At 39.8% G+C, this 27,464-nt stretch overlaps 1 protein-coding gene across 1 annotated transcript in view; it reads left to right on the top strand.

Annotated features, from left to right (window-relative positions):
• Positions 1-483: 483 nt before the first annotated feature.
• The window catches only part of LOC126199400 (tubulin polyglutamylase ttll6-like), a gene marked incomplete at its 5' end in the record, with an annotated part of 426,833 nt that continues 399,852 nt past the window's right edge, over positions 484-27,464 (top strand). Inside the window, 3 exons of the mRNA XM_049936319.1 lie at positions 484-505; positions 1,083-1,237; positions 1,323-1,453. Of these exons, the coding sequence (XP_049792276.1) occupies positions 484-505; positions 1,083-1,237; positions 1,323-1,453 (308 nt within the window). The remainder of the gene's footprint in view (positions 506-1,082; positions 1,238-1,322; positions 1,454-27,464) is intronic.

Raw genomic sequence — 27,464 nt, 5'->3', positions numbered from 1 at the left:
ATTGAGCGATTTCTTAATAACTTTTCTTTCGTGAATCACTCCAATTATTCTGAAGGTTCAGCCACATTATATATCCCTTCTGTGAGCTGAACAAGGACCTCTGTTTGAGCACCAGACACTGTGTCCATTCACACTGTGTAAACACGTTTTCTGGTTTCTTGTTTGACCCATACATTGAACTCTTCAGCCTGCTTCACAGACTGAAGAAGACTGAACTCTGTTTGGCAGTCATTTCCAGCTGTAAAGTAACTACTCAGTAAATGTTGAAACTGTGGAAGATAATTTTACCTTTGGGGATGAAGGAGTTGGGGCAGTTGTGGGAATAATACTTTGACTATATAATTCTAAACCTTGATTCAAACAATGGAAAGTCCAGGTTGGAATATCAACAATATTATGAAAAGGTTGGCACTTTGAGTTACAGACAGGCACAGGGAAAAGACTGTTACACATCAAGCCTTTATCCAAAGTCTTATTTGGGAAGGAAAAGAAAAAAAACACAGACATTCACACAAGCAAGCATCTCTCATGGGCACTGGACTGATATTCCAGCCTGTCTGCAACTCAGCATGTCATCTTTATAGTGAGTAGCAGCCTACACTTTTCATAATTTGATGATAAACCTTGATTCAGTAAGATGACAAGTGATTATACTAAAGTAAACGCTTTGTAATGATAATAGCAGAGGATCTGTTCATTTAGTCTCAAACTGTAACTCTTTCAATTCAATAGTCTCTGTAATTTGTTTATTTTATTGATTACCTATGAGTTACATATTCCTTCTCTTGTTCATTCTCTTTACCTCATGGGAAAGGAGCGTTCAATTTCAGAAATAAGAGATTCGGAATCTGTCTGTGTATGCTCATGTTAGCCAAATTAATTTTTTGTATATGAGAAACTTCATATTTTTAACTTTTTCATAGCAAGAATTTCCTTGGGCCTTTCACATTTAGATGTAATGGTGATATGTATTAAAATGATTGATTAGTGCAATTTCTGCTGTTCTTGTCATTTATCCAAAATTTTTCTAACTTTAATGAAAACTATCACAGATAGTAATGCATTGTATTTGTATAGGGCACTCACAATTTGCACATCTACTTGCAAGTATGAAGTAGTTCGTCGAGTCGCAAGAAAGTTTGGCATGAGAGATGTTTCGGAGAATGAACCATGGAATGTATATTGGACTGATTTGTCAGTATCCATTGAAAGAGCAAAGGATATGAAGAGATTCCAGGTTTCATGTGATAGCTGTCAACATATCAGCATTAACTGAAGATATTGGAGACGTTCTGTACAGCTCTCCTTTCTTTTCTTTTCAGAAGATTAATCATTTTCCTGGAATGTCTGAAATTTGCCGAAAGGATCTGCTTGCTCGTAATCTTAACAGAATGTTAAAAATTTTTCCAAAAGATTACAACTTCTTTCCCAAAACTTGGAGTCTTCCTGCGGAGTAAGTTAAAAAATAATAACAGAATCTATTTAGCTATATAGAAATTTGTTCCATGATCATAGATCACTACCAAAATCAAGTTTACTGTTACTTCTAAGCAACAATTTGTACCAAAGGAATGCTTCACATTTCCATTTAGAAACCAGAAAAAGGCTGGTTTAATTTTTATACCAAATTTGAATTATAGGACTGCATTTTAATGTCTAAAACTATGTTTTGCATGTTGGAATATTGTTAATTGTAGATAATTGAAGAAAATGACATTTTTACAGAATACTGCAGTCAATGGAAAAGTTGTGAAGCTTAGATGTTGAAGATGATCTGTAACATTGATTCCATACTATCATTTTACTTGTAACACAGTTTAAGTTGTAACCAATGACCTCAGCAGTTTATTCCCATAGGAACTTATCACCTACCACAGTTGAATGACAAATTTTGTAGTCAGTTTTGATGATCTTGTTGTCCGACAATTGGCTGCTTGAAAAATATTGTACATGACTTCTTTATCAAGCTAAATCAGATGTTTTGTGTTGTCTTTTATCAGACTCGGTGGGAAGCACCTGCACCTGCAGCTGTACAGCTGCTAACACAGTGTTGTCAAGACATGGAATATGATTTTTCTCAAATAGGTGATAGTGTGACAACAAATTGATCAAAACTGATTACGACATTTCCTCACAGATTTGAACATACGATTAAAAGTTCTGTAACCAAATTAAAACTGATTGTTGTAACGTGGTTTGGCAATGTGGACAGTGAAGTTTGACATACAGATACCAGCTGAACAACATTCAGTGCAGACAAAGAATCCCATGAAAAGTGTTTTGGGTTTACAAGTGTATTGTAGTCTCTTTATGTGGTCATGGCAACTTTCACATAACCTGATATGAAAAAAAAATGAAATAAATTGCTATAGCTAGAGCAGTAGACATTAAAAGATATAAATATCAACTAACTGAGTTTTCACAACTATTAATACTTTGTTCAGGATTTGAAGAAAAGTCACACTTGAAGCATAATAGACAAGACACCATCTTGAATTATCTCTCAGGATATTTTTTTGTTACTCTGATTATTAATGGGTTTGTATGTTGAAGTTAAGTGTTTTAATTTAATTTATGATGTAGTTCACAAGTCTAAACAGAAGGTCCAGGTAAGCTAGCAGCTCCTGTGAGCAAATGTTAATCGACCTCAGCTGTGTACAAAGCGGACCTGAATATTAAAGCTGAAAGCTCTCATAGCACAGGTGTGAAATATTGTTGACTGTAACATACTTGTCTGCAGCATCCAGCATTCCTATTGAGACTATACCGTCACCATGAGAGTTCGATGACAGATTAATATAATAAATAGCCAATATAATTTGATTTGAATCACAACAGTGATCTTTCATTTGACTCCTTACTCTTGATAATTCCTTTCCAGTCAATAAACATATGTTTCAACAGACTTTTTATATCATATCAACATGTTCTACACAACTTTTTTGTACTGGGTAGATACAAGGACAAAACCCCGCAATTCTATACATGGATATCTCACAATACTCTGTACCAAAAAATACTCTTGACAATTCCTTTTTCATTCAATAGACATATATTTCAACAGACTTTTTATATGGTGTCAACATGTTCTACACACTTTTTTTGTACTGGATAGATACAAAGACAAAACATCACAGCTCCATACGTGGATATCCCACAATACTCTGTACCAAAGAATAATCACTGCATGGGGCACATATTACATTTACAATATGATGCACATATAACTAGTGGTAAGCCAATAGTGCACTGCCAATATATATAACTATCACTATTAATGTAAGTGGAAAATTAATTTAATGTAATTGGATAAAAAATTTACTCACTAAGTAGCAGAAAGAGAACCCACACATAAAGATATTAAAGTTTATGAGCTTTCAAAGCCAGTGGCTCCTTCTTCTAGCAGAAGCATTGAAGGGGAAGGAAGGGGGTGAAGGTAAAGGACTGTTGAGGATTACTTCAGTAAAGTTGCCCGGAATCCCAGGACAGGAGAGACTTACCAGACGAGATGAGAATGCAAGACTGATTGTTGGGACTGCACCGGATGAGATTTGAAAACCTGAGAGCTTAAAGGTGGAAGCTAGGGTAATGCACAAGACAGAGATTACTGTGAAAACATCGTGCATGAGTTAATAAGAGTGGAAAGCTAACTGCATTGTATGTGATAGAGGTGGAAGAGGGTGGCAAAAAATAGACAGGTCGGAAAATGAAAGAGATAAAAAGCTATATGGGAGTGAAGAAAGGAATAGTTACTGTGAAGAAATGAAGAGCCTAACAGAATTAGCATAAATTAAGACCAGGTGGTAATGAGAACCGGGGTCATGTCATAGCACCAGTGCCCACATGCAGAGTTCAAAGAAACTCGTGTCTGGGGAAAGAATCCTGATGGCACATGTGGTGAAACAGGCTCTGAGGTCGTGACTGTCATGTTGTAGAGAATTTTATTTTGCCCATCAAACCTAGAACAGCTTTTCATCGGCCCCCTGCCACCCCCGTCCCCCCACCCCAACCCCCACCCCCGCCACCCCCATTCACTGCAAAATCCTAGTGAGACCCATGCTCCTTCTGCATCTATTTCCCTAACCTGTGACTCCTACTCCTGTGACCACCCCTCTCCCACCTCTTGTCACATACAATGCACTTAGGTTTCCACTCTTATTAACTCATGCACGAGGTTTTGGCAGTAATCTCTGTCTTGCTTATTTCCTATCTTCCAACTTTAAGATGTCACTTTTCAAATCTCATCTAGTGCAGTCCCCAGCAATCATTCTTGCACTCTTAACTCATCCAGTAAGTCTCCCCTGCCCTGGGATTCTGTGCAACGTTTCTGAACTCTACCCCTTTTCTTAAACCTCACCAGTCCCATTCCTTCACCCCTCTTACTTCCGCTGAAAACCTTCTGCTAGAAGAAGGAGTCACTGGCTCTTAAAGCTTGCAAACTTTGATACTTTTAACCATGTGTTCTCCTGCTGCCACTTCGTGGCTAGGCTTTTTATCTATTCAGTTAAATTATATTATCATAAACTGATTATTTTTGTTGATACAACTTTTAATGGTTTGATATAGACACACTGAACTGTCAGATTAGACAAGAAAAGGTGTTGCTATAGTGTAATGAAAAACACACTGAAGACATAATACTCCCTTTGTCAGAAATGTTCCAGGACAAGTTTGTTTTAAAAAGGGAAAGTTGCAGTTACCAAGTATTGATCCTAGCTCCTATTGAAGTAGCCCCTTGGCTATCTATACACAGTTGCCAATGTTTCTGGAGATCTTGGAAGCAAGCAAGGAATTTTCAACTGTAATGCTTGTAAGCTCATTTTTCACAGCCTGTTGGGTGTCTGTGATATCTTGATGAAGCTTTCCTTTCAGTCACCTTTTGACTCCCAGAAATAAGAAAAATCACAAGATGAGAGACAGGGTAAATTGGACGTATATGGGATGGCAATAACTGAATGTTTGGCCATATACTCAGTAATAGGTAAAGCAGTATGGGATCTTGTATAGTCATGCAGTAAGAAACAGTCCTGAGAATGCTACAAATGAAGGTAGTGACATCAAATTACTTGTCACAAATGTTTCGAGACTTCGATGTAAAGAGTTTGGTTCACTGTTTAACCTGGATGAACATACTCATACCTATGGCATCAAAGAATGAAATCAACATTGTCTTTGTTCTCAAAGGTTGTCATTTGACTTTTTTCATGGCTGTTCATCCATGACTGCCATTCAGCCCTTTGACTCTTCATGTGAGGGTCATACTGGTGGCATCAACTGTCATCCCCAGCAGTAATGTTTGTCAGAAATGTGGGATCATATCTGGTCCTACCGGTAGTTAAGCAGAAATTCTTCGTCTTTCCTCTTTCCTTTTGCCTGTTAGTGCGTGGAGGATGAGTTTTGCACTAAATTTATGTTTCCATAAATCTTCACATAAAATCTTGTGACACACATCCCAATTCAAATTTAATTCTTCTGATATTGCACGCAAAGTTACATGACGATCTTTGCGAAATAACTGCCTTACACCTTCCATGTTTGCATTGCTATGAGCTGTGGACAGGTGACCAACTCTGACATCATCTTGCACTGAATTTCTGCCTTCACGGAACCTTTTGTGCCACTTGAAAACCTGACTTCTTGAAAGTGCCTCACCTGGATAGGGTTCCTTAATCAATGTCAATATTTCACTAGAGCTTTTCCTGAGCTTAACACAGAACTTTAAATGCTCACTTGTTCCTCACAATCAATTTTCCTTTGCTTTTTTCTTCACAACAACTGAAAACCAGTCATTAGTTGAGCTCCTCATAGAATAGCACCATTGTACAAAATACAAAATCCTCTGGAGAACATAGAAGCTCCAAGGCCTTCAGTTGAGGTGACATTGTCAATTTGTCTTACTTTTAGAAACTCTCTGTACTTGGTAATACACTAATTATAATTTTCTAAATTTTAATAACCTGCTTAGCAACATGCTGTTTGGGTTCTTGGCACTTTAGTTATGGTGACATAATGGAAGTTGATTGTAAAGTATGAAAACAAGATGTACTTGACAGATTTGTCAGAGAAAGAAGGCTATTAATGACAATCACCAAATGATGAAAGATTAGTTAAAGGCACACTAAAAGGAGAAAAGTGAGAATATGAAGCATCATAAGCTGACGAAGAGATTCTATGCAAACAGATGAATAGTTTACACTGGTCTTTACCACACACCACAATTTAACATACTGATAACTAATTTCCTCTACTGGTAAATACTACACACTTTATTACTGACACTGTGATTGAGAACGTGTATTATATTAATTCATGTCACAGCAACTGGCAGAGACAATCTCATTTTTTTTCTCCTAAAATGGATGTATGTGGTGTTCGAGACCTCCAAACATGCCTTTCAGTTTTGCTAGCTAAGCAGGAAAGAAGCTGTCTCCAAGAAATGGACAATTGCACTGCTGAAAGATGACATAACCATCAGGGAAAACATCAAGCATGAAGGGATGCAGATGGTTCGCAGCTGTCAGCGTGTCTTTGATTACTACTAGTCCAGGAGAATGTCTCCCATAGTATAGTACTGCACCCACCAGCCTGTGTCTATGGCACACTACATTTTGAGGTGCTGTTCACGTCATTGATGGCATTTGTGGAATGACCCTCAACCTAGTATTGGAAAAGTGTGATTCACTTGAAGAGCCGACACATTTCCATTGTTCAACAGTTGAACCCCAGCGGTCCCATGCCCACTGTAATTGATAATGTTGTTAGGTCAAGATGTGAACACATAGGAGTAGTCTGTTGCAGAGCTCCCTGTTCAACAATATACAATGAATGGTGTGCTCTGTAACCCTTGTGCATGCACCAGCATTGTGCTTTTTTGGCAAAGACACCACAGAACACCATCTGTCGTACTTCACAGAGCAGATAAGCCTCCAAACCTCACACTCTGTGAAGAGTCGTGGCCGTCCAACCATTTAGTGCCTAGTGGTAGTTTCACTGTCCTACTTCTTTCCGTAGACAAGGCAGTAGTGCATGGACATTCGACCAGCTTTACCATTTTCGAGGTACTTGCTCACTGGCTCAGCATAGTAAATACTCTTATCTCAATGGACTTTCCTATTTGCAGCCATGTTTTCATTACCACTTACATACTATTGTTACCGTGTCACATGCCTGCAATGCCACCAAGTGGCATACAACGTTTTGGTGGGCAGTGGTCATAATGTTTTGGTGGATCAGTGTACAGCAGTAACATACGAGGATATTTCTACACATAACCTGCCAGGCGCTGTAAACATCTTTCAGCTTTCGGTGTCCTTACCACAGAAACATGTTCCACACTTGTGGAACCAGCGTAGGGGATTTATTTGTATCTGACCATTGATGGCAAATCATTGGTCACCCAAATGTCCTTTTAGCTCACCAAACACAAAAATAGCACAGTATCAAGTCAGGACTGCACACTGGATGCTGCCAACCTCCAGTCCAAAGCTGTTCAGCAAAGCATGTGCATTATGCATCTTGTGATGTGTGGAACTCTCGTGCAAGAGGACAGTTTTTCCCTTAACTTCACATATCTTGTTTTTTGCAACTGTACCCTGTGACATTTGTTTTTGCACCATGATGTAGCATTAATGATTGGACTTAAATTCAGCTTATGTAACTCCCTTACAGTAGCTGCAATGATGCTTCCATTAGGAAAACTCTGAACACTTTTTACAGGACATGAATGCTCCATGCCATCAGCATTTGTTCATTTATAGTGCAGAATCACTCATTTATGATGTCCCATCAGTGATAATGTTTCAGAAAGTGCAGGGAAGCTGTAACCCTTTCTCCTTTATGGCCAGATGTCTCTGTACGAGAGACTCATTGGAATGACAATTTTCAGCAATACATCTGGTCATCAAAGAGTGCATGAGTATTTTCACTGATGTTTTCATCTTCTCAGCAACATGTGCTATGATCATGCTGTCATTTTGGCATTTCATGCTTGTGATCCAGTTCGCCATGTCTAGTATGTTTAGCATCGCTAGCCTGTCTTGGTTCTCTGGGTCTGTCATGTTTGAAGAGTCCCTCCCACAATTTCAGTAAGGGAGGATATGGTAATGCTTGTCGCCAATACACCATTGAGATAATCTCCACACCCATGAGATATACACTGAGAAAAAAATGTGTGGTACCTATATGAGGGAGAAACCCCCCCCCCCCCCCCCCACACACACACACGAAAAAAATTAAATAAAGGGTTCACAAAACGTCCTTATTCCATTCAAAATACTCTCCATTACAGCTAACACATTTGTCCCACCAGTGCTTCCACTGTTTGAAACATTTTTTATTGTCAGCTTTAGAAATGGCTGACAGCTCCTCCTTCATTTCTTTCTCAATGTCTTCAGTGTTGTCAAATTTGTGTCCTTTAATACTCCTTTTCATGTGTGGAAATAAGAAAAAGTTGCACAAAGTCATGTCAGGTGAGAAAGTTGTGAGGGGCAGTGGAACCGTGCCATTTTTAGCCAAAAAACTGTCTAACAGAGATGGCTGTGTGTGCAGATGCGTTGTCTTGGTGGAAGAACCTGTCTGCCACAATTCACTGAACCGAGGTCCAAGGTAACCCACATATCTTTGATAGTTGATCAATTGTCTGTCGATGGTCTGTGAGTGCAAACGATCGAAATTTTTCAATATTTTTGTTGATTTGGGCAGTTGATGGATGTCCAGAATGAGATTTGTCATCAATCATCATGTTGCCATTTTTAATTTGAGCAAGCCACATGTATACTTGAGTTTTTCCCATAGCATCATCTTGGTAACGTGTTTTCAACATTAAAACAGTTTCAGCAACACTTTTACTGAGTACAGAACACAATTTCACAAATGCGTGTTGTTCACTTAACCTTACCCTCATAAAAAACAAAATAAAAACAAAACAGCACTAGCAGAAACTATCATTGCAGATGAACAGAACAAGCCAGGTCGACAACACAGGCAGCACTAAACTGGCAATAAGTTGCACTATACACGCATGGCAACAGAAATGCCTACTACACAAGCTCCGCCCATGGTAATTTTATCCCGCCCCCCTCCTTTTTTTCTTTTTTTTTTTTTTTTTAAATACAAGAGAAGAGGGTGACAACAGAGAGAATGGCATGAGTATAGAACAAGTGAAGGAGGGACAGTGGTGAAGATGGTGTCAGGGCAAGGACTAGAGGACAGGAGGATTTCAAGATTGAAGGACATGTTGGAAAGATAGTTCTTGTCTACATATTTTAGAGAAGATAATACGAGGAGGGAAGAATCCTCATGACACAGGGTATGAAGCAACTGCTGAAGTCAAGCATGTTGTGCTCATCAGTGTGTTCCACCAGTGGATGGTTGACTCTCCTCTTGACCAAAGTTTGGCAATAAGCATTCAGTGAGGCTGACAACTGATTGGTGGTTATGCCCATACAAAAGGCAAAGCAAAAGTTAAAATAGAACATATATACAATATGACTGCTTTCACAGGTGGCCCTGCCTCTGTACAAGATATGACAATGACAGAATTACAATAGGATGTGCCGGGAGGGTGCATAGAACAGGTCTTACACCATGGCCTTCCATAGGTATACAACAAATGTGCATAGGACTGGAAGTAAGTGTGAGATGCACTAGGATATTTTGTAGACTTCATGGGCAGTAGAATAGCACTTTGGGAAACATGGAAAGCTTTGTATGTAGAATGTTATTCTTTTGCAGGTGTGATGATCAATAGTCGAAATTTTGAGGAAGGACATGGTTGGGTTGTTCCAGTCTGGGGTGATACTTGGTGATGAAGTTGGAGCACTTTTGTAACATGTTCATGGTGTGGTTGGAAGATTAAGGACATATGCCATGGGAAAATTGTTTCTAGGCTAAGTTTGTGGGCTAATGCCCATCTGTGAAGGCCTTGGTAAGATTTTCAGCATAACTGGGCAATGGGTTGCTCTTCACTACAGACGTGACATCCACAAGAGGCCAGACTTTATGGCTATGAAAATGGAGCTATTGTTGCTGGTGGGTTTAGTATGGACAGAGGTTTTTATGGCACTGCCAGAGAGATGGAAGTCAATGTCTAGGAAGGTCACATGCTGAACTGAGGAGGGTCAGGTGAAGCAGAAGGTGTTGAGGCTGTGGAAGAATGAGGATAGTGTGAACTTTTCTTTGGTCCAGATCACAAATATATCAGTAATTATTAATCACACAAGATATTTTGTATCATGGTTGGGTGGAAAGGTTTTCCTCTAGATGGCCCATACACTGGTTAGCAAAAGAGGCTGTGATGTTGCTACCTGTGGCCATGCCACAGATTTGTTTGTATATCTTCCCCTTAAAACAGAAGTAATTGTGGATAAGGATGTAGTTTTATGGTACATGAGGAATGAAGTGTGTTTATAGTTCACAGGTTATTGGGAAGGTAGTGTTCAACAGTGAAAAGACATTGTTATAGTGGATGTTGGGATATATATGAAAGTGACATCAACAGTGACAAGCAGGGATGCAGTAGGTAAAGGGGTGGGAATGGTTGAGATACGACAAAGTAGCTTGTGTCTTTGATCTGGTAAGTAAGGCTGCAGAACACAGATCTGAAGTTTTCGGACAACAAGAGCCGATATTTTTTAAATTGGAGAACAATAACCTACTGTATTGGGTTGTCCAGGAGGGTTAGGTTTATGGATAATGGGAAGCATGTCTAAGGTGGAAGTTTCAGATGAGATAGTTGAGATGAGTAAGTATATTTGGAGGAGGGGTTTTGCAATGGACATAAAGACTTTAGTGTGGATTGGAGGTTCCGTGTTACTTCTGAGATTGGATCACTGTTTCAAGGTTAGTAGACAGAAGAGTCACACAGTTGGCAGACACTTTCTGTCAGGCAATTATATTATATGTTAGTCAAGAACTTTGTATGTTTCAGCTCCTCGTTATATTTGTGAATAATTTACTTACACGAATAACAATGTGGGGTTGGGTTCTTTGGGGAAGGAGACCAGACAGCGAGGTCATCAGTCTCACTCATCAGATTAGGGAAGGAAGGGGAAGGAAGGCGGCCATTCCATTTCAAAGGAATCATCCCTGCATTTGCCTGGAGCGATTTAGGGAAATCACGGAAAACCTAAATCAGGATGGCCGGACGCGGGATTGAACCGTCGTCCTCCCGAATGCGGTAAAACAACAATGTGCTTCTTTCCTGTTTAGCTAACAAAAATTGAAAGGCATATTTGGAGGTCTCGAACACCACATACATCCATTTTAGGAGAAAAAATATGTGATTGTCTCTGCCAGTTGCTGTGACATGAATTAATATAATACACGTTCTCAATCACAGTGTCAGTAATAATGTGTGTAGTATTTACCAGGAGAGGAAATTAGTTATCAGTATGTTAAGTTGTGGTGTGTGGTAAAGACCAGTGTAAACTATTCATCTGTTTGCATAAAATCCCTTCATCAGCTTATGATGCTTCATATTATCACTTTTTTTCTTTTAGTGTGCCTTTAACTAATCTTTTATCATCTGGTGATGGTTATTACTAGCCTTCTTTCTCGGACAAATCTGTCAAGTACATCTTGTTTTCATAATTTACATGTTTTTTTTTTTTTCAATTTTTAATAACCTGCTGACCTCAATATTCAGTTCTCCTCAATTTTGTTTTCTGTACACCACTGATCTGTAAAGGTAGCATCAAAAATTACTTTGATTTTAGATTACGTTTGATTCTAGTATGAGGTGCAGACATAAGTTTCATATTGGGGCAACTTAACACACAGCATTGTGGAATGACCTGATTGAATATTGTCAGATGTTTTCCTCGTAGAATAGCACCATTGTACAAAGTACAAAATCCTCTGGAGAACATAGAAGCTCAACTAATGTCTGGATTTCAGTTGTTGTGAAGAACAAAAGCAAAGGAAAATTTATAATTAGCATATTACCAAGTACGGAGACAGTTCCTAAAAGTAAGACATGTGGTTACTAATGACAGATGGACAATTTCGCCTCAACTGAAGGCCCTGGTGCTTGAAGGTCATCACATTGCTGTCAAGTAGTGGTTGAGAAGGCCCGTGTAAGCCATTCATCAATGATATGCATTGTTCACAAGCTTGAGGAAATATCTAAGTTCTCTTCCTTGAGACTAATGCCTTAGCAAACGTATCATGGAGAGGAAATGATAGCCAAAATGTTGCAACATTGCTAGCCTTGGTACTTACTTTAGCACCTAAATACTGTGTGTAGGAGTATAAGCCCGAGATCAAACAGTACTCAGCATGAGAACTACAAAGAAGCTGCAAAAGCACAAACAACACAGGGATGTTCATGTTAAGTGATTTTTGTAGGATTACTCTGGTTTCCCTGCTACCATGTTGATAGTTCGTGCTTATTAAGATAAGACAGTTGTTAGAAAACACTATCAAGATATCACCGAGTGAGGTGGCGCAGTGGTTAGCACACTGGACTCTCATTCGGGAGGACGACGGTTCAATCCCGTCTCCGGCCATCCTGATTTAGGTTTTCCGTGATTTCCCTAAATCGTTTCAGGCAAATGCCGGGATGGTTCCTTTGAAAGGGCACGGCCGATTTCCTTCCCAATCCTTCCCTAACCTGAGCTTGCGCTCCGTCTCTAATGACCTCGTTGTCGACGGGACGTTAAACACTAACCACCACCACCACTATCAAGATATCCTGGTGTGGCTATGAGAGGCATCACGTAAAAATTCTGCAAGAAACTTTCCAAGGGAGTTCCTTTGCAGTAAAGCAAGCTGTCAACAAATACTTCACTGCTGACAGTGATGCATTTGGCTTTGGAATATGAAAATTTTCCCCATATTCCATATTCATCCAACTAACTTCCAGTACCTTCTTCTATCAAGAGCCAATTTTTGGGCAAGGATTTACAGGACAACATTGGGATATTGAAGAGGTAGAGCAGTTCATGAGCTGCAATAGTTAGGAGCTCTTTAAAAATAATACCGTATTTACTCGAATCTAAGCCGCACTTTTTTTCCGGTTTTTGTAATCCAAAAACCCGCCTGCGGCTTAGAATCGATTGCAAAGCAAGCGGAAGTTCTGAAAAATGTTGATAGGTGCCGCCACAACTAACTTCTGCCGTCGAATATATGTAGCGCTACACAAGCATGCTTTGCGGGCACAAAGATAAATACTGGCTCCAAAACCTCTGCATCAGTAAATAAATTTTAAAAAAAAGGTAGAAGACGAGCTTTTTTTTCTCCGCCCCGAGTTTCGACCACTGCATTTTCATACATTATCCAACGAAGTAAATACAAATTCCGTATTGTTCATCTTCGAATGTAGCAGAATTTCAATGTACTACGAAAATCCGACTGGCAAGACTGTTACGGATGTTTGTCAATATGGCCAACTCTACGTTCCGAGTTTTTTCCTACCTGTGAGAAGAGATGGTTGCTAATAGGAACCTGATGAAATGTGAATCACATGCAGTATTCTCTTCACCATAAGAATAATATGAATATAAACATTTTGCCATGTATTCTTTCATGTTTGCTGCTATCTCATTTAAATCCTGTCTGCGTAATAAACTACGAAACTAGAGTGAGACAACAGCAAACGCAGAAGAATATACGTATCGTGTCATGTTTATATTCGTATTATTCTTATGCCTAAAAGTGATACAGTCAGAAATGAAGCACAGCAACTGACCAGATTTTAAATGTAAGATGACTAATTTCTGTGCAGAATTTGATGTACTAAAGAAGCGGCCGCAAAGATTTTCAAACGGAGGAAAATTTTCGCAAAACTCTCGTTCAGAACATGTTCTATCATACGCATGTTCTATCATACGCATCTGGTTCTTTTTGATCATTATCAAAGAAAGCAGCAGTGTAAGTAACAACAAATAGCAGTCTCTTGCCATTGTTTCGCTAATGAGATGATTCCTCTTTTTTTTTTTTTAAGCGGCGGTAGCGCGCACAAAAGCAAGTCATGCCGCGAGCGGCGACAGGCCGTAAACATGCACTATCAAAATGCGACAAACAATGCATTACACAGTACAGTAATGCATTTTCAACTTAGAGTGACGTAAACACCTATAACAAAGAAAACGGCACTTATCAGATCAAAGCAAAATAAGCAATCGATTCAAACCAGACGAAGCACGTGAAAAAGGAAGGGTACCCGTATAAATACGGACGGAGCGCCTGACGCATAGCAATGGCTACCTGGTAAAGCTTAACTGCTAAGCTTACGACTCGAACCAAACTACTGTAGCTGTATCGTCTTTCATTCGACCTAAATTGTGTCTCATATTACAATGGACCAACTTTGTTTCGATTTGGAGGTGCGGCCTAAAACTTTTCTCTCCCCTTGAATTTCGAGTCTCAAATTTCAGGTGCGGCTTAGATTCGGGAATTTTTTTTTTCCTTTATTTCGAGTCTCATTTTTCAGGTGCGGCTTAGATTCGAGTGCGGCTTAGATTCGAGTAAATACGGTACATGCAGTAGCTGTATTCCCTTAGTGAATGAATTTATGCAAAAAGTCCAAAGACTGATTCTTAAACATAAATACGCTATTGGCCATTAAAATTGGAAAACTATGAAGGCAGCATGCAACAAACATGAAATTTGCATGAAATGTGTTACATGCTTGAATATGCAAATAATTAACATTTTCAGTCAAATTGTGTGAAGTAGGTAAGAATAACACCACACACATTTTGTGTATAAGAAAAGATTATCCACTGTATTTCTCACTCAAAATAGTGTTTGATGTTTCTGAGTAGATCATGTTATGCCTTGTGTTAGAAGATGGGAATGTCTGCCAAAACATGTCTGAATTGGAGAGTGGAAAAATCATGGAATATTGAGACTACAGTTTATCCGTGCACAATATTACTGGTCTTATTTGTCAGAATCTCATGACTGTCACAGGGTTATGGAATTGATAATATCAGGAGGGCGATACTCAGTATTGTGCAGCAGGACCTCAACAGCCGCACATGACTATCAGCCAAGACAACAGCTTTCGTGTTAACTCATCTGTGTGGAATTGTAGAGCCATATCATGGACCTTGAGTCAGAAAATGGACTTGTTTACAGCAAGGCAAGACAATGCAGTGACGTGTCCACCTTGGACTGCCAACATGGTGATCTCTGTTGTGTTTTCCCTTCATGTGGTGGCAGAGACAGGTGTGGTAACAGTGGTGCATATAATGGCAACACTGGACACAGTAGTGTCATCACATTGTCTATTTGGAAGGTCCCAGTTCAATGTACACCATCACTGTGGACATATTTGTGGTGGAGGCTCTGAGATGAATGATTGCCACCTGATTGCATTCATCATTGTCTTATAGAACCAGTACATGATGTGATGGTATAGAGTGTCATTGAGTACACAACATGATCAGCTCTGGTTCATGTAGGCAATCGTTTTGACAGCAACCATTACATTTCTGATGTGTTAAGGCCAGTGGGTGTGACATATTATCAAGGTCTCTGTTGGATTGTATTTCAGTAAAACAATGCAAGAGTTCATGTTTCCCAGGCTTTCTTGACATATATCGAAACAGAGGGTGTTCTGCTGTTACCACGTTCTCCAGGTCTTGCACCCACTGAAAAAATCTGTTTATTGGAGATCAGCACACCACCACTTGCCCAGTCACTATGGTTGATGATCTCTGGCATAGAGTTGAAGCACCTTGGAATGATGTAGCTGTATCTGTCTTCTGAGCTCAGTTCAACTTGATATCCACCCATGTGACTGTCATTGTAGTTGCCAGAGGTAACACCTCTGTCTTTAATATCCTTCGTGGTGTTTCAGTTTTAATAGTCAACAGTGTATCTCTTTTCGTAGTGCTAAATAATGGAAGGAGTAAAGGAAACAACTCACCATTTGGTTTGGGCACTGAGTTGTCAATAAGCACATAAATGTATGAAGTCGGTAGCATTAAATAGTATCGACCCCATTGGAATGTGGGGAATCAAGTGAAGTATTGTCAGGGTGAACATTCCGACATCACTGAAAGTGTGCATTTCTCTAGTGGAGAGAGGAAACAATTCACCAAAGATTATGTCACACCCATATAGATTTATTAGCATTGTTTATAATACAGTGATGCTCCAGGTACGTGACCAGAGGACAGGCGGTGTGCTGGCTGGCCACAGCTGTGAACAGTGCAGAGTGCAGTGTGGCTTGGAGTGAACCATCAGGGCCATCAGTGATAGATGCAGGACCATACAGCAAGTAGTCTCATTGAATGGAGCTGAATGGTGCTCATTTCTGCACCAGTGGAGAGCTGTTGAGCAACAGTGCTTCTCCAGACCCCACGGCAGCTGCCCATTCAACGGTGGTCACTGACTCGGTGCGCTTTGCTAACTGAGTGAGTGCTATTTGTCAGTAACTGAACATGGCATGTTGTGTTGTCAGTGCCCCAGGTATAACTTAATCCTTCTGTTGAAATGCTGAAGTCATGTCCTAATTCTCAGTGGTAGTCATACCAATGTGCTGAGGCTTGATACATGCGTAATGCTGAAGCAGCAGGTTACAGCAATCAGTTGCAGTTATGATCATCAGGCAGTCAACTGCAACAGATGTCTAGCAGTGTTATGTAAACAACACTAAGAATGCTGCTAACCTTTAGACTAATCTTTATTCAGAGCTAATAGAATACACATAGGTACATGCACTTGCACGACTGCACTGTCCCATCCTACTACATTGTGCTGACACTTCAGCTTGACTTGGCATGAGGGGTTGTGTCAGAGGGAGTGGGTGAGGGGACAATGGACGCAGAGAGCAGAAGGGATGATTGAGGAATGATGGTTCATGGCATGGAGGGAGTGGAAGCAGACACACAGTGGCACTAGGGAACTAATTGCAGTTGCAGGCAGGAGGAGTCATGTGCAGCACATTATGAAGTGGAAGAATGGACTGGGAGGAGAACAGATGAAGAGGGAGACTGCCTAGAAGAGGATGTAAGTGTGGTCTTAACAAAGTTAGTCATGTTTCAGGATTGAAGGTAGCTGTAGGGCAGGAGCTAAAAGAGATTGAGAGAAGGGGATTGCAGGATCAAAGGCTGCACTGTAAGGACAATTCCCGCGTGTGCAATTCATAGAAACTGGTGCTGGGGGCAAGGGATTACAGGTGGGATGAGTTATGGAACAGTGATTGACATCAAGCATGCTTTGCTCGGCCATGTATTTCACCACTGGATGACCAACTCTGCTGTCTACCACAATTTGACTGTGGTCATTCATTTGTGTAACAAACTGGTTGGTGGTCATGCTCACATAAAATTCTGCGAACAACTTACAACAGAGCAGGTAAATGATATGATTGCTTGCACAGGTTGGTCCTTCATGTGTTAGGACACTATATGCCTGGGAATGGGATGCACTCGGAGGATGCTTGGGACTGGTAATGAGAAAGACTTTAAATGTGATGGTCCTCATTTCTGGACATGATGGTGTGCAACTGAAACCTTGGCGAAGGATATGGTTAATTTGTTCCAGTCCCGAAGGATACTGGATGCACCTTTGCAGTGTGTTGACGGGGGTAGTCAGAGGATTAGGGGCATTTGTAGGTATGACAATGGAAATCTGTTTCCAGAGTAGGTTTGGCAGGTATTGCCTAATGTGAAGGCATTAGTAACATCAAATCAAACAATGGAAAATCCAGGATGGAGTGCAACAATATTATGAAAAGAAAAGTTGCTACTCACCATATTGTGGAGATACTAAGTTGCAGACATGCATGACGAAAAGACTGTCACAGATAAGCTTTCGGCCAGAATGGCCTTCATCAAAAATAGGCAACAGACACACACACGCACACACACACACACACACACACACACACACACACACACACACACACACACACACACACACATGCAAATGCAACTCACACACATGACTGCAGTCTCTGGCAACTGAAGCCACACTTAGTAAGATCTTCGTTATACAGGACAAATTATTGCTCATCACTGGAGATTTGCCATCCGTGGGTGGCTAGGCTACATGGGAGAGTCATTTTAGTGTGGAAGGAATGACATCTATCAAAATGCGTCCCAGAATATCTCTTCTGAATCCATCTCCCTCCTCCTCCCCACAACTACCCACAGCACATCCATATTCTACATGTTTCCCAAAATCCTTAAATCTAACCACCCTTTATGCCATATAGTAGCTGCTTACTCTGCTCCTATACAAGAATCTCAGCTCCTTATGCACAAAACTTCCAACCAGTTATCTGCAGCTAGCTTCTTCATTACCCCCCACTCTATTAACACTTGAATTACAACTCATTACTGTTGATGCCACCTCCCACTACACCAAAATCTGCCCATGTCCATGCCCTTGCTGCTACCAAATATTACCTGTCCTACCAACACAAAACCCACCACACATGATAAACTGCATCCTTACATGTAACTACTTCTCCTGTGAGAGGAAGATATATGAAGTAGTGTAATCATAAAGATTTAATTTTCATCTGGAAAAAGTCAAGTTGTGTCCATGAAACTTGGTGGCTGTTATGTCATTCCTTCTCTACATATACATCTTTCAATGTGACACAATTTACCAACCAATGTATGTCTTAGCAGTGACTTTGGTTGTAGAAGTCTGCATTTGGTGTTCAGGAAACATTATCTTATCTTCAATCTGGAAATGTGTGCTAAAATGGTGTTTCTTTCATCTGAGGAAAGAGGAAGAAGTCATTGGATGCCATATCAGTAGGATATTGGGAATGAGGCAAGATTTTATGCAGTGTATGTGACTGCACCTTGTGTAGAAAGAGCTGGGGCACTGTTGTTGAACTGACCCAGCCAGGTTCAGGATGCAGAGAAAATAAAGCCTATGTAGACAATCAGAATCAAGTTTACTGAAATGAACATAAAATTTCAATCCTCCTTTGGAGCATAATTGCACAACACGAGAAATAATTCATGATTAAGTCTCTGTCTTGAAAGTGAGTGGTATGCGTGAGTCTGGTGGGCTGTCAGCCAAGGAAATCAGAATCACAGCTACTAGTATCAAAGCATTGGTTCACAAGGAATGTATTGCCTCTAATTACACAGACACCGCATTGTACCAAAATTCCAAAGTCCCAGAGGCGACACTGTAAGGACAAGTCTCTATGTACCTCAAGAATGACTGCTGTCGGCTCCACATACTGTCAGAGGCAAATATCCCAGGCAGGTAAACCAACATTGGATGACAGGTCATGGGATGATTCCGAAGAGCTTCTGATTGAGGAACCACAGCAGCAGTCAGTGTAAAGCCCAGAGAGCTCATCTGTAGAGAACTGATCAGTTATAGCCATCCACCAGAATAAATACTTTTGAGGCACCAGGATGCAGTGAGAGCAAGTGACCATGCGGAAGTGAGAAGCTACACACTATCTGCACCCTCTTGGTGTTCTGCTAGTGCGGCCTGCTGGTGAGTTGTGTTCTCGGAACTGCAGTGGGGTGTTCACAGTTGTAGCCCCTGTGACTTTTTGTGTAGGCCACCCATGGTGCCGGCACTGTTAGTCTGGACAGCTATAAGCCTCAGCATAGCATTCCTCCACTTCCCCCCCACCACCCCCTCTCCAACGCCCCTTGGAAGAGAGGTGGTGACACATCTCAGCATCTTAGAAGTTGATGCCGCTGTCAGTCTCCTGAGGATGCAGAGATCCTGGAGTACTACTGTCGACATCCATCATGGTTCACCAGGAGTCTGGCATCCTGTAGCCCACAGGTCCTGCAGCTGAGACCACTTATGCTCCTGGGTCCAACTCTGGAACAGAAAATTGTGGGAATTCTTTTGTCTTAGCAGCAGGCATACTTAAGTGCACATGTGGTTGATATGCTTTCTGCAGCAGGAGCCATCAGGCAGTTGGACTTCGATCATTGCTCTGCCCAAAAGGCATGTGGCATGAGTTGGTGTCCACTGGAAAAACTAGTGCCCAAACTGCACTGACAGTGCAAATGCCAGGCTGTGGAATTTTTCAGCCAGGCTTTATCTGTCCTGTGGAGAGGAGCAGTAGGAGACAAGAAATAAAGTGAGTGCACCATTGAGACCATGATGTAGGTGTAACTTCGCCAGTTAGGTTTCAAAAGTGCAGATGAACCTCTCTGCCAGTCCATTGGAAATGGGGTGGAATGGTTCCACATGCACCAAAGCTTTGCTGTTATCTGCACAAAAACAGTGAAATTCTGCTGATGTGAACTGAGGCACGGATAGTTTGTGTTGATGGCATTGATTGCATTTGTGAAACATACAGAAAACTTCTGCCAGCATCTGTCACAACCATCAAGAGTAGTCCATAAATAGCCATGCGATATGTAGATGATTGTGAGACCACAGGGATGTCATGTCAGACCAAAGAATACACCAACAGGTTGGTGTTGTCTGCTTGCTTTGGCATATCATGCATGCTGCACCCGTGTTAACTTCCCTCCAGAAGATGTGTTGGTGGGCCAACTATTTGATGAGGATCATACCACAATGAGGTTCATGAAGTAATGTAAAGATGCAGTGCTGGAGTGTTTGCGGATTGACTTCTCTGGTGTGGCCACTATCTCCTGGGGCCAATGGGTGTAGGCAACTCATGTCGGTGGTATCACTAGGCCTGAATGTCTGGATGTTCAAGAGTCTTGCGATCCACTGGCCAAACATTCTCCATCAGTCACAAGACTTCTTGGAGGACTGGGTCTCCTGGTGACCAGCATGCAATGACTGCAGTATCAATGGGTAATGAACGCAGACTTCAGGAGCTGCACCAAATTTGTGGTCTTGTCTCTCTGGGAGACAAGACAGGACATACCTGTAGGCATGTTGTGCTGTGGACTGATAATGAATGTTATAGTGATACCCCAATAGGAACAGTGCCCATCTCTGCAGGTGTCACAGGGTCCTGTTCAGAATATAACCATGTAAAATCCTAAGAAACAAGGGAAACTAATTCATTCTGATAGGGGTGACAAAGAAAAAACTCAGACTGAAAATAAAAAGTTTAGGTACGCAACAAATGATGCACGCGAAATAACCAAAAACAAAAATGATCTATAGATGCACTGGAATATAAATGGCTTAGGGGCAGAGCTACCAAATCGTAAATACTCAAAAATCAATGAACTAAAAATTCTGCTTTCAGAATCCGTAAATATTAAAATAATCTGCCTAAACAAACACTGATTAACAGAAGATAGTATAAAAGTATTAAATAGTGTTAATAATTTTAAGGTAGCAGCTAGCTTTTGTAGAATAATCAAATCTTGTAAAGGTTCCTGCATTCTTGTCAATTCTTCTGTAAGTTATACAGTAAGAGATAGTTTTAATTATTTGAATGAAGAGAGCGTGTTTGAAAGTTGCTCGGTTGAACTAAGTGGTCTGAACACACTGGTTATAGCAAAATTCAGAACTCCTGGATGTGCGGTAACAAAAGTGTTCTCAGCTAAATTTGAATGCCTCCTAGAAAAACTCCAGAAAGAAAGGAAGGAAAAAGTTGTTATAGCAGCAGACTTCAACTTAAATGTTTTAGTTGAAAGCAATGATTCCACAAAATTTTGTGACTTAGTTCAGAAATCTGGTTTCAAGATAATTTTTTCTGAAGGCACTAGGGAAAACAGCAGATCAGTGACCTGCATTGATAATATTATTACTAACTACAAATTTGACAGTGGAAATAAGCACAAATACTGCTTAGACTTGGGTATTTCAGATCACTCAGCTCTGTTTATTGAGCTCCCAAAAGGAAATAACCTAAAGCCTCCAGAAGTGTATATAAAAAGGGATCTCAGTAAAAGTAAAATGGATTTATTCCACAGTAAATTAAGTATAAAAAGCTGGCCTGTAGACCACAATAGTTCAAGCTCGATAAACTATGACAAATTCTTAAATTGTTTCTTAGAGGTATTTAATGAATCATTTCCTCGTAGATATAAGCAAAAGAAAGTAAATGGTAAACTCAAATGGATTTCAACAGGAATAAAAATTTCTTGTGGCAGAAAGAGAGAGCTCCACAATGAGTTAAAATCAAACAGAAATCCAGTTGTTGTTACTTACGTCATACAGTATAAAGCTGTATTTAGGAAAACAGCCAGAACATATCCCTTAAACAATTTGAAAAAATCACCCAAAGGGATGTGGAAAAAGAAATATTGTCTCTAAAAAACAAAACCTCACATGGGTGGGATGAAATAACAACATCTGTAATCAAGTGTGTGTATGATATTATTTCTCATCCATTGTCAATTATTATATATCAGTCCTTTGAACAGGGATGCTTTCCAGATGTATTGAAATATGCTGAGATCAAACCTCTATTCAAGAAAGGATTGACAGAAGATATGGGGAATTACAGCCCTATCTCTTTCTTGCCGGCCGTCTCTAAAGTGTTTGAAAAGATTGCAGCAAAACAAATTAATAAATTTCTTACTATAAATGATATAATTTTTAAAATCCATTTAGGATTCCAACAGGGTAAAAGCACTGTGAATGCTATAAATGAGTTTATCCAAAAAATGTGCTCCATGTTAGATAAGGATAGAAAGGTCACAGGAATATTCTGTGATCTAACTAAAGCTTTCGATTCAGTGAACCATGCATTACTCCTCCACAAATTACAGATGTTTGGAATCAGGGACACTGCTTTAAAATGGTTTAGCTCTTACCTGTCAGGTAGGAAACAAAGAGTAATTTTAACTTCAAATGGAACCAATTATTCCTGAGACTGGAAAACAGTTCCCCAAGGAGTTCCACAAGGTTCGATATTGGGTCCCTATCTGTTTCTTTTTTACGTAAATGACCTACCACTAGCTATTGATGTTCATTCAGTCTTATTTGCTGATGATACATCAGTTCTAATTGAAAATGAGCTATCTGAAAATATAACAGAAAAAGCCAAAAATACTTTAGAAAAACTCGAATCTTGGTTCTATCAAAATAGACTAAAACTAAATGTAACTAAAACCAAAATGATGCAATTTGAAGCTAAATCAGTAGAAAGGACTGAAATAAAGGTAGCTTGCAATGATCAGGATATCACAGAAGCAAACCACGTGAAGTTCTTAGGCCTAAATCTTGACAAAAATTTAAATTGGAAGGTACACATAGATTACTTAGCAAATAAACTGAACAACTTAGCATTTGCAATGTGTATTTTGTCAGGTGCCACAAACATGGATACCAGAAAGATAGTTTATCACTGCTACTTTGAGTCAGTTATTCGTTATGGCATAATCTTCTGGGGAAATTCAGCAAATGTCACTAGGCTCCTAGTATTACAAAAGAAAGTAATTAGAAATGTGTGTTGCAAAAAAAATGGGAATCCTGTTGACCACTGTTAAAAAATTTAAAGATACTATATATCCCCTCACTTTACATCTTTGAGATGGTGGTGTTCCTATATAAAAATCAACATACACTAGACACTTCCCATTTTGACCACAACTACAGCACTCACCACAGAGGTAACTTCAAACTTCCAACACATCGTTTAAAACTTTATGTCCAAATGCCAGAGTATATGTGGTTAAAAATTTTCAATAAAATAAAAGGCAGTAATTTATTTAAGATGGAGCTTGGTTCACTGGAAATATTGCTCTTTACTCTTCTGTTGGAAAAGTGTTATTATTCTGTCGATGAATTCATTGAGGACAGCTTCACAGTCTGAACACAGGGATTGCATTACATATATTATTTTATGTACATGTGTAGCTGTAACTTAGAAATGTAAAATATGATGTAAACTTTTGTGTTTCTCTTAAAAAAGTGAAAAAAGTTTCTTTTGTAAACCTTGCCATGTCTCCTGTACATCAAATAAAATGATTTGAAAATTGTACGTAATGAGATGAATAAATCACATACCACATATCACAAGAGGGTTGAACAATGGCAACAAAGCCTTAGGAGCCATTAACGTGATAAATCACCATCAGTACACAAAGTCGTGAAGTTTTTTCAGTGCAAAAAATGATAACTAAGGCTGGCTTTTTGATTAGACAGTAATTTTTCCGTGTCTGCATTAATATCTTGGGAACAAACACAATTATGAGTTCAGCATTATTGACTGTGTGAGAAAGAACAGCCTCCAAGCTGTAGTCAGAGGCATCTGCCATGACTATCAAGGACTTGGAAGGGTCGTATGCCATCAGGCACATTGGTCAGCCTGTTTGAACTCTCAAAAAGCAATGTAACAAGTGGAGTACCTCATCTTTCTTCCAAAGGAGATGATGCAGTGGGTACAGTGACAGCTGGCACAATAGGTATGAATGTGCTACATCTACACCTATGCCTTGCAAACCACCATGAGGTGCATGGCGGAGGGTATGTCCCATTGTACTAGTTACTAGGGTTTCTTCCTGTTCCATTCACATATGAAGTGTGGGAAGACTGATTGTTTGAATGCCTCTGTGTGCAGTAATCATTCTAATCTTATTGTCACAATCCCTATGTGAGCAATACTTAGGGGAGTGTCATATATTCCTAGAGTCACTATTCAAAGCCAGTTCTTGAAATTTTGTTAATAGTCTTTCTCGGGATAGTTTCTGTCTATCTTCAACAGTCTTCCAGTTCAATTCCTTTGGTATTTCTGTGACACTCTCCCACAAATTAAACAAACCTGTGACTATTCGTGCTGTCCTTCTCTGTATACGTTCAATGTCCCTTGTGTGTCCTGTTTGGTATGGGTCCCACATACTTGAGCATTATTCTGGAACGAGTGATTTGTAAGAAGCCTCCTTTTTAACCTGATTGCACTTTTCCAGCATTCTACCAACAAACCTAGGTCTACCACTTGTATTACCCACGACTGAGCTTATGTGATCGTTCCATTTCATATCCCTACAGAGTGTTACCTCCAGGCATCTGTATGAGTTGGCTGATTCCAGCTGTGACTTGATATTATAGTCATAGGATACTATATCTTTTCATTTTGTGTAGTGCACTATGTTATTTTTCTGAACATTTAAAGCAAGTTGCCAATCTTTGCACCACTTTGAAATGTTATCCAGAACTGAATGAATGTTTATGCAGCTTCTTTCAAGATTGTACTTCGTTATAGATAACTACATCACCTGCAAAAAGCCCGATGTTACTGTCAATGTTGTTGCAAGGTCCTTAATATACAACATGGACAGCAAGGGTCCCAACACACGTCCCTGGTATGCACCCAAAGATACTTCTACTCTGACAATGACTCTCCATCCAGGATAACATGTTGTGTATTTCCTATCAAAAAATCCTCAGCCGGTCACAAATTTCAGTTGGTACCACATATGATCAAACTTTTGACAATAAATGAAGATGTGATATTGAATCAAATGCTTTCTGGAAATCAAGAAATACTGTATCTGCCTGAATGCTTGATCCAAAGCTTTCAGTATGTCATGTGAGATAAGTGCAAGTTGAGTTTCACAAGATTAATGTTTTCGGAAGCCATGGTGTTTGGCATTGAGGATGGCAATCTGTTCACAATACCTGATTACAATTGAGCTCAGAATATGTTCTAAGGTTCTGTAACAAATTAATTCAAGGATATTGGACCATAGTTTTGTGAATCATTGCTACTACCATCCTTGTAAATGGGTGTGATCTGTGCTTTTGTCCAAGAACTGGGCATAGTTTTTTGTCGAAGGGAGCTGCAATAGATTATAGTTAGAAAATGGGTTAACTCAGCCACAGATTCATGTGACAGGGATTCCATCAAGGCCTGGAGCTTTGTTCAGTTTTAATGAATTCAGCTGTTTCTCAACACCACTGACACTAATACTTATTTCATTCATCTTTTCAGTGATACAAAGATTCAATTGGGGCAATTCTCCAGGTTTTTCCTTTGTAAAAGAACATTTTATTATGGAATTAAGTATTTCAGCTTTTGCTTTGCTACCCTCAATTACAATTTCTGTCTCATTTGCTAGGTGCTGGACACTAACTTTGGTGCCATTAACAGACTTCACATACAACCAAAATTTTTTGGGTTCTGTGAAAGATCATTTGACAATACTCTGCTATGGCAGTCATTGAAGGCATCACACACTGCTAAGGCAGTCATTGAAGGCATCACACACTGATCTCTTGATATTCAAATGGGTTTAATTTGGCATCTCTTTATCTGTAGCCCAATGCTTTGTTTTACACCTATTATGCAGTAACCTCTATTTCCTTAGAAGATTCTTTACAGTGACTTATACCATAGAGGTTCCCTCTAATTTGGACTGTTATACTGGGTATATATCAAGCCAGTGTGTGGTCAGCTATTCTTTTAAACTTGAGCCATAGTTCCTCTACATGCTCCTGTCCTGTGCTGAAAGTTTCAAATTCTTCATTAAGATATGACACTATTGATTTTTTATCTAGTTTACTGAACATATATATTTCTTTCCTTGGTTTAGTTGTCCTTTGTACTTTGGTAATCATCGTTGCCACAACTGTGTCATGGTCACTGATACCAGTTTTGACATGGACATCCTCAAAGAGGTCAGATCTGCATGTTGCCATTAGATCCAGTGTGTTTCCATCATGTGTGGGATTCCTAACTATTTGTTCTAGGCAGTTTTCAGAAAAGGCATTTATTACTGTTTCAGAGAATGTCTTACCATGTCCACCACTAACAAAAGGTAATTTTCCCAACGAATTGTTGGATGACTAATGTCTCCACCAATGATTACAGTATGATTGGGGAAGTAACTGAAGTTTTCAGTTACATCAAGAGATGAGTCTGTAATAGTTCAGTTGACCTAACATGAATTTGAGTTGTTTGGCAACTCTGAGGGCCAATGGGTTTTGTGTAGCCTCGATGTGATGCGTAGTAGGATGTATTCCTGATATGCTGAAAACATGTCCCAGATTGTCCACTTGCAGCACGAAGAAGCAGCATTTTTCCTTGTTGCATTTCAGATTAGCCTACTGGAGCACACTGAACAGGGAATCCAAATTGGTGGCTGGATCCTGTGCTTTTTCGCCAGTGACATCGATATTGTCAATATAATTTGCCATCCCTTGAATGTCCCATGTTCCAAATAGCATTGGAATATGGCCAGTGTGCTGGTGATGCTGAAGGGCAGGTGATTGCATCGAAAAAGACCAAATCATTCATTGACCAGAAAGGTTTTGGAAGCTTCATCCAAGGGAAGCTCCAAGTAAGCATCGTATGTTTCAATTCATGCAGAAACCTTACCTCCAGCAAAGTGCACCATGATGTCCTGCACTTTAGGAATAGATATGGTCCCCTGATGTGTGCAATAGTGGTCAGAATTCCTTCTTGCTGTAAGCGATGAAGCTTGTGACAAAGCATTTCACACAGAACAAAAGGAACTTTCTGCACTTAAAAAGACATAGGCATCACCTAAGAGACGTGCTTTGAAGCTGGTAACACTGGTTCATAAATGTGAGAAAATTGAAGTGTAATTTGAACAAAAGTCCTGCAGGTAGAAACTTGGGACAAGTGGCTGGATGTGCTTCATTGAATTGTGGACTACTAAACCGAGAGCATT

The sequence above is a fragment of the Schistocerca nitens genome, chromosome 8 (genome assembly GCF_023898315.1).
Source record: "Schistocerca nitens isolate TAMUIC-IGC-003100 chromosome 8, iqSchNite1.1, whole genome shotgun sequence".
Lineage (NCBI taxonomy): Eukaryota > Metazoa > Arthropoda > Insecta > Orthoptera > Acrididae > Schistocerca > Schistocerca nitens.
The sequence above is the reverse complement of the archived record's forward strand: the minus strand, read 5'-3'. Positions and strand labels throughout refer to the sequence as shown.